Here is a 13456-nt window from a genome sequence, read left to right on the forward strand (position 1 = left end):
AGCAAAGAAATTAATTTTTTCACACTTCTGGAGGCCAGAAGTGCAACATTAAAGTGCCATCAGGGTTGGTTTGTAGTGAAGACTCTCTCCTCTGTTTATAGATGGCTGCCTTTTCTCTGTGTTTTCACATGGCCTCACAGAGGGAGAGGAATCTCTGGTTTCTCTTCCTTTTCCTATAAGAACAACAGTCCTATTGGATTATGGCCCTAACCTATGACCTCACTTAAACTTTTATCACCTTCTTAAAAGCTGTATCCCTAAATAGTCACATTGGGGGTTAAGACTTCAATTTGTGAATTTTGGGAAGACATAGTAAGTCCATAACACTAGCTTAAACAACAGAAATTTATTTTCTCAAAGCTCTGGAGGCTAAAAGTCTGAGATCAAGGTGTCATCAGGCTTGATTTCTTTGAGGCCTCTCTCCTTGGCTTGTGGTTGGTGGGAGCACACAATTCAGCCCATAAAAGCAACTCATAAAGATCAATTATAATCATCCACTAGTCAAAATGAATTAGTACCCTCTTTCCCTCTTTTCCTCCCTCCCTTCCTTTTCTTTCTTGTCTTTTTCCATTACCGTTTATCTGCCTGGAAGTCACGACTCTGTTGTCCATGTCCATGAGTCCTTTTTCCTTTTTTGTGTAATCCCTCCACCCGCTATCCATGCTCCCCATAGCTGTCATCCTACTTTCTATCTATGAGTCTATCTCTGTTTTTCCTGTTAGTTCAGTTTGTTCATTAGTCTACATATGAGTGAAATCATACAGTACTTGTTTTTCTCTGACTCGTATATTTCACTTAGCATAATGTTCTCTAGGTCCATCCATGCTGTCAACAAAGGGTAAAAGTTTCTTTTTTCATAGCCAAGTAGTATTCTGTTGTGTAAAAGTCCCATACTTGTTTTAGCCATTCATCTACTGATGGACACTTGGGCTACTTCCAAATCTTGTTGGTTGTAAATACACTGCAGTGAACATAGGGGTACTTACGTTTTTTCAGATTAGTGTTTTGGATTTCTTTGGGTATATTCCCAGATATGGGATCGCTAGGTCAAAGGGCAGATCCATTTTTAATTTTTGAGGTATCTCCACACTGCTTTCCACAGTTGCTGCACTAGTCTTCATTCCCACCAACAGTGCAAAGTACCCTCTTTCTTCCACACCTGAACCAGGGATTGTATGTGCCCAAACCAGGATTGAACTCACAACCCAGGCATGCAACCTGACCAGGAATCAGACCTTCAACCTTTTGGTTACCAGATGACACTTCAACCAACTGAGCCACACTGGCCAGGGTTCAGTCACTAAAATTTTATTACAACTATTTATATTAGGAATGATACACATATATTATAGTTCTTAAAGACTTTTGAAGAAGATTAAGGACATAAGGATGTGACAGACACACCAATTAATGTGACTCCTGCATTGCAAAAAAAAAATTCTTTGAGTGCAGTTTTGAGCAGCATGAATGCTAAAAGTAGGCTGTCCTACCAGCAAGGAACAGGCAAATGCAATCCCTTTGGGTAATATGTAAAGCATATGTGAAAATAGCTAATAATAGGAAATGTTTAGCAGTAGTTTTTATTAAACACCTATTAGCTTAGGCTATGGCTTTAGAAAAGCCATTGAATTTATTTTACTTATCATTGTTTTATCATGTAGTCACAAGCCACATGTCATACACATTATCAAACTATGTACTTAGCTAGAGTGATGAATGAATATCCCTTTATCTTTTCTATTCCTCTATTCTACTATTCTCTCCAAATTGAAGTTTTATTTGTGTTTTTCCAGACTTTTTTTTGTGCATTCACAAACATAAGTGGGCTTTATTTTTTTAAACATAAATTGTAATATATTGTGTATAATGTTCTGTGATTTAGTTTTTCCCCTAAATTATGTATATCGGAAATCTTTCCATTTCAATTTATTTGTATTTCAGGTTGTATTGTACTCTTTTGTGGTATGGTTATACCACAAAACCATAATTGATTTAACTACTGCCTAAAGATGGATGCTTGGGTTCTCTCCATATTCCTGTTTAAATCATCTACAGTGAGCATTCTTACATAGGGCTTTTTATGTAAGTGTGAACAACTATGTTCTTGGAAGTAGAATTGCTGCTTCAAGGGGAATATATGCTTTAAGTATTGATACATACTGTTAAATTGCATTCCAAAAGCATATGCCAAGCTGTGCTCCCCTACTAGTGTATAGGTATGTTTGTATTCCCACACATTCACTAATACTGAATATTATCAATCTTTTAAAGTTTTGTGAATTATTTTTGGAAGGCAGGGACAGGGATGGTATCCCTTCACTGTAATTTTCATTGAGCTGATTACTACTGAACTTGAGCTTTTAAAATGTGTTTAATGGTCTTTTATTCTTTTGTGAATTGCCTGATTATTGCTTTATCCTGTTTTTCTATTGAATTTCTCTTCTTACTCTTACTGATTTGTGGGTGCTTTTTTTCAGCCAAGCTTGAAACTTGGCCAGGAGCTATCCTCACTCCTTCTTGACACTGGCCTCTGGATAGCCAATATAAAGGCCCGCCCATTTAGCTTCCTAATTATTTCTTTGTTGTGCCTCTTCCTTCTAACCTTAACTACCATTGCCCCTGGTACAAGTTTTCCTCTTTGCTGGGCTGTTTAGTCATATAACTGCCTCTGATCTTCACCTTTCCATACAACTGCTAGAAATACCTGACACAGAAGCTTTACCACATCATTCCCTGCTCAAAACTCTTTTGAAGTTCCCAGTTGCACTCAGGATGAAGTACCTTTGTTAATATGGCCTTTGAGGTATCATATGATCTGGTTTATGGCTGCTACTTCTTGCTTTGGATTTTATATTCTAAATTGCTTGTAATAAAACTGTTGATGTCATGTTTCTTTTTAGAGCTTGTTATCTCTGATTAACTCCCATTTTTTCTTTTAAGATTGAAGTCTGGTAGTAAATCCTCCAAAATACTTTCCCTAATTCCCCCTCTTCAGTCTTACTCTTCTGTAGCAACTCTTCTGTAGCACTGTTTTTACATATCTCAATCTTTATAGATATTGGGTTATATTATTATTTTCACTGTCTCTTGCTTCCTACACTAAGTTCCTCTTGAACAGTTAACATGTTTTTGTATTCTCTGTGCCTATCATTGGTCTTAGTTCATACTTATTTTGCTAAATGAATGAAAAAAGGTTAGGAAGCACAGAAAGATGAATACATATAGAGGAAGAAGATGGGTTTTGTTTGGGATATGTTGGGGTGCTTCTGGGAAATTTGAGGAAGGATTACTACCACCAGACTCTTGGAAGTAAAGTGTTTAGAAGTTAGAAACAAGATTTTGTTTGAGTACATGCATTTGGGAGTTTTTAGTTTAAATGGTAGTGGTGGAAGCCTTGAGCATGAATGAGCTAGTTCAGAATGTATAGGAGAAGAGAGGACTGTCAATGTTAGAACCTTGAGAAATACCCACTCACCTTTACAATGTATAAGTACTCATAGTAGGTACTTAATAGAGGTCAGTTAAGAGGAAAGCTGATTCTTTATTATTTGGTAGCTAGGAAGCTCATCAGTTACATGAGCAAGAACTAAAGACCAACTGAACTGTGTCCTCAGATATAGTTATATTGTAATTGTGGGTCAGAATATTGATAGAGCCATTGCTGATGGCCTCAATTTACTATTCTGTGAAATGGGAAACTGCCAAAGGCTGGAGGAGAGGATTCATACATAGACTGAATATCTACTGTGTTCTAATACTACTGAGGCAGAGAGCTTCTTCTCTGGTTGTTAATGTCAGTTAAAAAATAAAATAATAAACATATAATGAGGATATATTATTAGTCTTAAGGTGAATGGCAAAGATTTGAAATGGCTTCTATATGGGATAGGAGAGGTAATGGTTTAGGGACAAATGACAGTAGTTTGGAGGGTTCAGCTAAAGATGAAGACTAAATATGTATAGCACTACATGTAATAAGCATGTGAGACTTTTCTCCAGGTGTGGTCAACAACTAAATATATGTAGGTAAGGTGGATTATGATATTGAACTAAGATTTGGAGATAATAGAACAAGCATAAGGGGATAAGTTTGTTTTGGATGTTGGGAAGAAACCAGTGACATGATGCTCTTAACCTGGACTTCAAAAGGTATGATAAAATGTTAGAATGTTTGGTCCTCTTCTTGTATCAGTGGTTCTCAACAGGGAAGGGGAATGATTTGCCCTCAGGAGACATTTGGCAATATCTGGGGATAGTTTGGGTTGTTATAACTGTGTATAGGCGTGGGGAGGGGTGGTGTGACCAACATCCAGTGGATAGAGACCAGGGATGCTGCCTAACATCCTACAATGCATAGAACAGCCCCAACAACAGAATATTCTGGCTCCAAGTGGCCATAGTGTCAAGGCTGAGAAACTCTGATCTTAATATTAAGTTCCTGGTGATCAAATCTAATTTCTGGCTTTAAATACAGTTGATATGCAGATGATTTTCAAATTCGTGTTTCCAACCCAGACCTTTTGCTCCCAACTCAGACTTGTATATCTAGCCTACCTACACTACATCCCCACTTGGATGTTGACTACATTTTGAAATGTAGTCGACATTTCAAAATGCTCCTCTTCCAGTCTTTTCCATCTTGGGGGTGGCAGCTATCCTTCTAGTTCCTCGGACCAGAAACCATGGTGATTATTTCTTTCACACACTATATCCATTCCATAAGGAAATCCTATTTGGCTCTGCCTTCAAGATGTATTCAAAATCCAATCACTTCTTGACATCTCCATTGCTATCAGACTGGTACAAGCTACCTTTATCTCTCACCTGGATTACTGCAGGAGCCTCCTCAGTGGTCTCTTTATAACCTTGCATTCTGTAGTCAACACAGCAACCAGAGTATTTCTTTTAAAACAAAGGTGAGATTATATCAGTTCTTTGCTCAAAACCGTCCAGGGGATCCCCATTTTACTCCAAGATAAAGCCAAAATACTTATAGTGGCCTCCACAAATCTACATGATATGAACCTTCATTCTCTCTCTGACCTCATTTCCTACTGCTCTCATATTTGCCTACTACATTTTAGCCATAGTTGCTTCCTTGTTGTTTTTGAACATTTCAGATATATCTCCTGCTTTAGGCCCTGGCTGTTCTTTCTACCTAGAACATTCTTCTCTAGATAACTGCATGGTTAATAATCACCTGTTTCAGGTTTCTGCTCACTATCACCTTCTGTCTGAGGGTTGTCCTGATTACCTTATTTAAAATTGCACAACCCCTCTCCTACAATGTTCTTTGGATCTCCCTTACTCTTCTCTACTCTCTTTTGTGTGTGTATAGCATTTATTTCTAACATAGAATATATTTTACTTATTTTATCGTGTTTCTCATCTTTCTCCACTAGTGTGTGAACAGCACAAGGATGGGGTTTTTGTCTCTTTTGCTAGTTAATATGTATCAAATACCTTCACAGTGTGTGGCATGTAGTAGCCACTCAGTAAATATTTATACATGAATAATGAAGGTTAAAGGACTAGAATTCTTGATGATGTCAAAGAAGTAGTTGAGTAAAAAGTAAGGAAGTAGAAGTTAGGGACAGGAGTTTGTGGTCAGATGTAGACTCTGGGAATATAGTTGTAAACAAAAACAGTAAAAAACCCTCTTATGGATCTTACCTTCTAGCTGGGGAAGTGCATAGTAAACTATGCTAAATAAATAAAGTATGTGTATATTGTGTTTCATAGCTATATATGCTAAGGAGAAGATAGGGCAACATTTTGGATAGGTTAGTCAGGAAGGTCTTGCTGCAAAGATGCCATTTGAGTGAAGATCTGAGGAAAGGAAGAGAATGAACCATGCGGTTGCAAGGGTAAGTATATTTCAGGCAGAGGAGTAATGCAGATAATTGGCTTCTGAGTTGGTGGGATTTGGGAAGAAATATCCTTTAAGTAGAAACATTATAGGTAAGTGAGGAGGGGACATTAAAAGAGCATGCTTTACTTGTCACCTTCTAGAACAGAATCATTTTTTTTTCTCACAGTAAAAGAAAAAAACAATGATCCCTTGTTTATTTTACTATTGCTTTTGCAAATTATATCTTTATGTTTAGGAAGTCACTCAAGAACTGATGTTGACAAACTGTATTCTTTAAAAACTTTTAAAAGTAACTAAAGTTGCTTTGATATAAATGGTATATCTTTTGATATATGCTTTGATATAATGCTATAAATATCATTGCCTTTTGTGGACAGCAGAGGGAATCATTTTGCCAATTATCTAAATCTGGAGGTAGCTTATTTTAAGATAAAGCCCTTTCATATACTATGTTATTAAAAAAGAGCAGTTTCTTTGTTTTTTTAAAAGAAAGATTTGTTTTCTTTCAGAGTTTCTGTTAAAATGTGTGTGCATAGTTATACTGATGTAAGTAAATTTGATAAATAAGTAAATTCATGAAATTTAGAGGAAATAATGAACAGTATGAAAATCTTTAGAGAATCAGTAGCAGAAAAGTGTATGTTGCCATTTGAATTTGGTTTGCCTTGCTACAGAAAGTCTTACTCTGTCATATGACAGTTTAAAGTCCTGGGATGCTTGTGTGTGCCTTGAATGTTTTCTGCATTCTGGGAATGTCTAGCACAAATTTACCAACTACCAAGGTTATCCTTTTCCCCCGTATGTGGTAACAGACAATTGATCTTTAGTGTCAGTGTACAACTCTGTTTCTTGCCAGCTATTTAGTTATTAAATACTTTGATATTTGGTCAAGCTACCTTTTTCTCTGCTTACTTTCAGGGTGTTTTTAAAGAATCAAATTAAGAATATGTAATTAAAAGGACTTTGAGGGCTAATAATTAAGGATAATAGTGGAAAAATAGGGGATAATGAGATGTGTTTAAAGGGGGCATTAAAAAAAAGAAACCAACCCACCAGACATATTTTGTAAATTACAACTTGGTGAAAGAATTAATTGAGAATTTGCTTACTGTTCTTCAGGTGATTCCTTGGTTCATTCAGGTTGTTTTTGGTTTAAACTGCTTGCTGTTGTGTACTGTGCTGGAAATAATGTGAATAAGATATAGGTACCTGCTTTTGAGAATCCGTTCATCTCATGAGGAATGAAAACATTCCAACAGTAGTTTCACAATCGAAGGCAAGAGTGTGTCTGTTTGAGGTGGGCCTAGAAGTGGGTGGGAGTTGGTTAGGGAAGTTTTAGGGGGCTAAGAGAGCTGGGATTTGGAAATGGATGAGTTGGAGTTGGCTAGCCAGATGGGGTAGGACGTTCCGTGGAGTTGGTTGCCTAGGTTTAAAAATGTAGCTCTGATATTATGGTGTATTCTTAGGCAATTGTGCATAAGTTTTATCATCTGTAAGATAAGGATTATAATTTCACTGACTTCATAGGGTGTTGTGAGAATTAAATTAATATATGAAAAACAGTGCTTGGCATATACTAATCGAAGATTAGCTTTTAATGTTATTATTGTAGAGATTTAGGGGGTAGAATTGGTTGTTGTGGTCTTTGAATGTAAGTATTAAGGGAAAAGGATGTCTCTGGGGTTCTCAGCCTTGAGTACACATTAGAATCACCTGGGGAATTAAAAGGTGCTAATGTCCAGGCCCCACCCCAGACCAGTTTAATACTTTCTCTGGCGGCATGGCCCTTAGGTGGTTCTGATGTTCAGTTGGGCTGAGAACCTCTGGTCTAGGACTACTTCCAGGCTTCTGGCTTGGATGATTGGGTTGCTGATAGTGCCATTTACTAGAATAAAATGCAAATTGAAGGAAAAGATGTTGTTTTCAACATAGCACTTGGGCTTTCTAAGAATCCTGTTAGCATTTGCATGCTTTAACTTTTGAATCTAAGGAAGACTTTTTAGAGTATTCTGGATTGGATATCATAAATGGCCTCAGACTATATGAGTATATATGACTTTTGTGTTCTTGTGTCTGCATTTTATACTCTGAGTTTCTTTTTGGCTATTATTTATTACTGTTCCATCCCTTTGGACTCACCACCTTTCAACATACCCTATAATTTACATATTTATTGGTTGGTTTGACTCCCTCTTTTAAAATTTCCTGTTGAGTGCTTCTCCTGTTTTCTCCCACTCAACCCCCAGCCTTATTACCACCACCACTACAATGTAAGCTTCACTGGAGCAGGGATCTTTGATGTTTTTGTTCACCAATGGATCCCAAATTCTTAGTACATAGTATATTATACATATTTTTTGATAGTATTATACATATTTTTGATACATATATTATACATGGATGGATGGACAGATGGATGGATGAATTAATTACTGTCAAGCTGGTTTTTGTTTCTTTCTAGGTTCTTGGCTCTGCTCCAGAGTAAGTGAGCTGTTACAGAGCAGAGTTTCAGAGAGATCTGTAAGAACAACTGTTTTCTTGTATGTAATTGATATACATGGAGCTCAGTTTTTGGTTGCTAAATGCTATAAGAATATAATTGAACAAATGCTTAATACATCTAAATAATAAAAACTTTTTTAATGTTTTGATAGGAACCACCAAAGCCACCTCTAAATAATTTTGAAGTGGGGATGAAGCTGGAAGCTATAGACAAAAAGAACCCTTATATGATATGTCCTGCAACTATTGGAGGTGTTAGAGGAGATGAAGTTTATATCACATTCGATGGCTGGAGTGGAGCTTTTGATTATTGGTGCAAATACTATTGCCGAGATATTTTCCCAGTTGGGTGGTGTCATCTGACAGGACATGTACTGCAACCACCAGGAATTCATGGTAAGACAATAAATAACTACATGTTCTTTTATTGAGCTAGATCTAACTGCTATTGGCATTGAAGTTAGCACTTCATGCCCACTGGAGCCACAAGAGCACTGTCCAAGCCAGAGAACTGGAGATACAAGAAGGCTATGATTAGAATTCTTGAGGGTCAACCCAGCACCATAGTCTGAATGGACAGTCCATGCTGGAGAGTATGGACAAAGCTGGATGCTATACTTGAACTGTTGAAGCCTTACTGCTATAAGCACTTTAGGGTACTCAGCTTCCTTTATAGTTGATGTTATACTTAAAAATACACATGTTATTCCATTGTTTATATATAGACAATAGATTTTAAAAGGTTGGGCATAACAACTCTTACATACTTGTTTTACATGATTTTGGTCATTTTGCAAATTAAACTGATATCTTGATAGTCCTAATTAAAATTTATACATCAGTGAACAATTTCAACTCTATGGAAGCCATTGTAGATTATTACAGGGGGGGACCAAAAAGAAAAATGAATTATTTTCTGGAGGGCAGGTCCCTCGTAGTACAGGCTTCTCCTGCTAGGTGAGTATTCTAGGAACCCATCTGTATCAGTGCACTAGCTGGCATTGTTGTGAGAAGCTATGTTCAGCATCAGTGAATTATTTATTGAAGACTCTTTCCGTGTATTTGCCCATTTCATGATGGGTGATTTACGAGCACACCTGCCCACACTACACTGAGTGTTCAGCAGTTTTTGACCAAAAATGGCGTGATCCCCATACCTCACCCTCCCTATTCACCCAATATCACCCCCAAGTAACTGTTTTTTTGTTTCCTTGGATGAAAAACGTCCTCAAAGGGAAACGTTTTGTTGATGTGGAAGAGGTGAAACAAAAAAAAATGGCAGAGACACTAAAAGGCATCAAAATTAACAAGTTCAAAAACTGTTTTGAGCAGTGAAAAAAACATCTTGATAGGTGTGTTGCATCAAATGGAGAGTACTTTGAAGGTGACTGAAGTTTAAACATGTAGGAATAAATATACAATATTTTATAAATAAGTTCTATTTTGGGTCCCCCCTCATATGTAGGTCTATTAGTTGTGATGCTGTCTTTCATAAGTTTCATACTATGATTTTTTTAGATATTTTCTTTCAGAGAAAAGTCATCAAAACATTGAACTTCCTCGGTGACCCTTCCAAGGGCTTAGATATGCCTACCCTGGTTTTCTAGAATGGAATAGCTGCTGAGATTTAAAAGGGATCCATTCACATAACCCAGTCATTGGCCTGAGTTCAATATATAGTAACTTAGTAGTGTAATCAAATGTAAACATACTTAAAATTTACCTCACTAAATATATTTATACCAGAAAGAGAAAAATAGTTGTAGAAAATGAGTAGGTAAGATGTGTGGAGGAGGGCAGTAGCTAGGTAAGAGCACAGAAGTATAGCCATATTACAGTAGTCTTTTCTCATCTTCAGGGGTTGTGTTCCAAAACCCCCAGTGGATATCTAAAATCTTGGATAATGCCGAACCCTATGTATACTATGTTTTTTCCATACATATATGTACTTTATGGCTTCTCTTCAGCATATCCAAATTGCCACCATCACTACTGTTGCACTTTGAGGCTATTATTAAGTAAAATAAGGGTTACTTGAACACAAGCACTGAAATATCATGGCAGTAACCTGGTAACTGATATGACTACTAAGTGACTAATGGGTGGGTAACATATACAGCATGGAGATGCTAGATAAAGGGATGATCACATCCTGGGTGTCTCAGAATGGTACAGTATGAGATTTTATCATGCTACTCAGGATAGCACACAATTTAAAACATATGAATTGTTTATTTCTGAAATTTCCTATTTAATATTTTTGGACTGGAGTTGACTGTAGGTAACTGAAGCCATGGAAAGTGAAACCACATGTAAGGAGAGACTGCTGTATTCTTGTGACTGCTTTAGAATTGTCTATAATTTGAAACTTTAACATATCCCATAACATAATACTACATACTATGATGTTCTTTTTATTAGGTACCTCTTACCAGTTCCTTACTACCATAATTTTAGGAAGCAGACATTAATGATTGATTTTTGTAAAATTTAGTATGATTCAGATATATATGCACATGATGCTAAGATAAATGAGGCATCTCTGCCCTCAAGAAGTTTGCCTTCTATTGGAAAAGGGATGAATAGAGGGATAGATTATTTTTTTAAAAAAACATGATACAGAATTAATAAGGTAAAAATGGAGATGTATGCTAGATATGAAGGTGGCCCAAAGATATCCAGTCTGTTTAGGCTGGAGGGAAAGGTGGTTGCGTAAAGGAAAGCTTCACAAAAGACACATGATGTGAGTATTATGAGAGGAGAAGGAGTTGTCAGAAAGAATGGAGATAAAGGTGGAGTGGACACATCACAAAGGTTAAAATTAACACAGTTTATCCTGAAAACTGATGCATTCAGTTTGGGACACAGTGACTTTGGAATGTGTGACCAAGAATGCTGTTGTTCTTCAGTATCTGGTCCCCCATTTTTTCTTAGTAATACAATTTGGCTGCCTAACATGAAGACTACATTTTCAGCCTCTCTAGCAGTTAGATATGGTCATGAGACTAACTTCTGGTCAATGGAATAAAGGTATAGGTAGTATATTCTGTTTCCAGGAGATATATTACAGGGAGAGATGAATTTACCCTTCTTTCCTTCCTCCTGCTTCTATCCTGCTGCTATGAATGTGGTTGTTTTGGGTCGAGCTCCATCTTGGACCATGAAACAAGGACCATATTCTAAGCATAGTGGAGTGGAAAGTAGAAAGGAGCTAGGGTCTCTGAGAACTTTGTGGAGAAATATTTTCATACTAGTCTGTTCTAGACTATTATTTGAGGGAGAGGATCTTCTGTGTTCTATAAACCACTGTTCTTTTAGGTTTTTCTGTTATTGTTAGCTGAACTTAATCCTAACTGATTCAGGATAACTTTAGGGCATTCATGTGGGCATGTCGATTGGATAGCTGCACGTGCAGGGATGGAGCCTAAAAGAGATAGGTCTTGGTTGACAAAGCAAGTTTGAGAATCATCGTGTTCACTCAAATATTCTTTGTGTCAGGTGGGATTATAGGTGCTGGTGGGGAGGGAGGAGAGGGCAGCTTATACATCCTATTGAGAGCAGTAAGTAGTGGAAGTTTACGTGTTGTTTTAATTATGCATGTGTAACAGGTGGAGGTGGAAGAGGACCAACTACTGGACTTCATGGGTTAACATTTAAAGCAATAATTCTTACACTTGAATCACCTGGGAGAGCTTGTTACAAGGCTGATGCCCTGAAACTCACATCCATGGGTTCTGATTCAGTAGGTATGGAGTGGAGCACAGGTGTTTCCATTGCACATGGTTTGAGGCCTAGTCTTTGAGAAGCACAAAAATGATGGATGCATAGAAGGTAGAAGTCAATGTAAGACACTGAGAAAAAGTATCAAAACAAATCAACCCTTTGTCATAAAAGTAAAAAAAAACTTTTCTCTGTCAATCGCTTTTTAATGTTATTTATAGTCTTTCAAAAAGTACAGAAATATTGAATTTATTGACTTGAATATTAAATAATTTAAGGGACTTATAGAATTAGTTGATTTTAAAAGGTATAAATAATAAATTAATTGAATTTCAAAAATTTAAAAAATCTATTTTTGTTCATTTTGAATATTTCTTTTTAAAAAAGATTTTATTTAATTTTTAGAGAGAGGGAAGGGAAGGTGAAAGGGAGAGAAACATTGATGTGTGGTTGCCTCTCGCGAGCCCCATGCTGGGGACCTGGCCCACAATCCAGGCATGTGTACTGACTGGGGATGGAACCGGTGACCCTTTGGTTCAGGGGCCCATGCTCAATCCACTGAGCTACACCAGCCAGGACTAATTTTGAATACTTCTTTTTTTTGAAAGATTTCATTCACTTATCTTTAGAGAGGGAAGGGAGGGAGACAGAGAGAGAGAGAGAGAGAGAGAGAGAAACATCAATGTGCGGTTGTTGGGGGCTGTGGCCTGCAACCCGGGCATGTGCCCTGACTGGGAATCGAACCTGTGACACTTTGGTTCGCAGCCCGTGCTCAATCCACTGAGCTACGCCAGCCAGGCCTAATTTTGAATATTTCTTAAACACACTGGAAGTGTTTGTTTTTCAACATTAGTTTTAGTATATCTCACTTAAAACTTTTTCAAATAACTAATAACTAAAGGCAATTCACTTACATAGTTTCTTAAAGAAATGTAGTGAGGCATTCAGGAATGCTACCTGATTTGACTTTACATTAAAAAAGCACTATTTAAGTTTAATGTTTTTCTGTTTAGTAATACAGTCTAATTTACTTTAAAAGTTCTTGAAACAAAATTTTTCTCCCTGTGTTAACACTTCCATAATCATAAACAGCAGGGTTTTTATCAGACTTATCATTGGTAGAAAAATCCACTGAGAAATATACTTTGGATAGAATATTCAGCAAGCTGTGTGGCGCCCCACCCTGCCCCTGTTTATTTAGGTTCTCCTTTCTTGGTTCTTGTTATAACCCTACAGTGTTTCAAAGCCCTTTGCTTCTGGTTGGTGCTGTCACAGCTCATCAGATTTATTCTGGAGACCTGTACAGGGTGTCTGGTGAGAAAGAGGAAGGAAGTATGTGTGCTGCTGTGTCCCTGGCAACTT

General features: G+C 37.1%; 1 protein-coding gene across 3 annotated transcripts in view; it reads left to right on the forward strand.

The window, feature by feature from the left end:
• Positions 1–13456, forward strand: part of SCML2 (Scm polycomb group protein like 2) — a 71277-nt gene that overhangs the window by 26185 nt on the left and 31636 nt on the right. For all 3 annotated transcript variants that reach the window (XM_045856146.1, XM_045856148.1, XM_045856147.1), the window contains one exon: positions 8527–8770. In XM_045856146.1, coding sequence (XP_045712102.1) covers positions 8527–8770 — 244 coding nt within the window. The remainder of the gene's footprint in view (positions 1–8526; positions 8771–13456) is intronic.

Source organism: Phyllostomus hastatus, unplaced genomic scaffold (genome assembly GCF_019186645.2).
Source record: "Phyllostomus hastatus isolate PE091 unplaced genomic scaffold, TTU_PhHast_1.1 phas_scaffold_12, whole genome shotgun sequence".
Taxonomy (NCBI): Eukaryota; Metazoa; Chordata; class Mammalia; order Chiroptera; family Phyllostomidae; genus Phyllostomus; species Phyllostomus hastatus.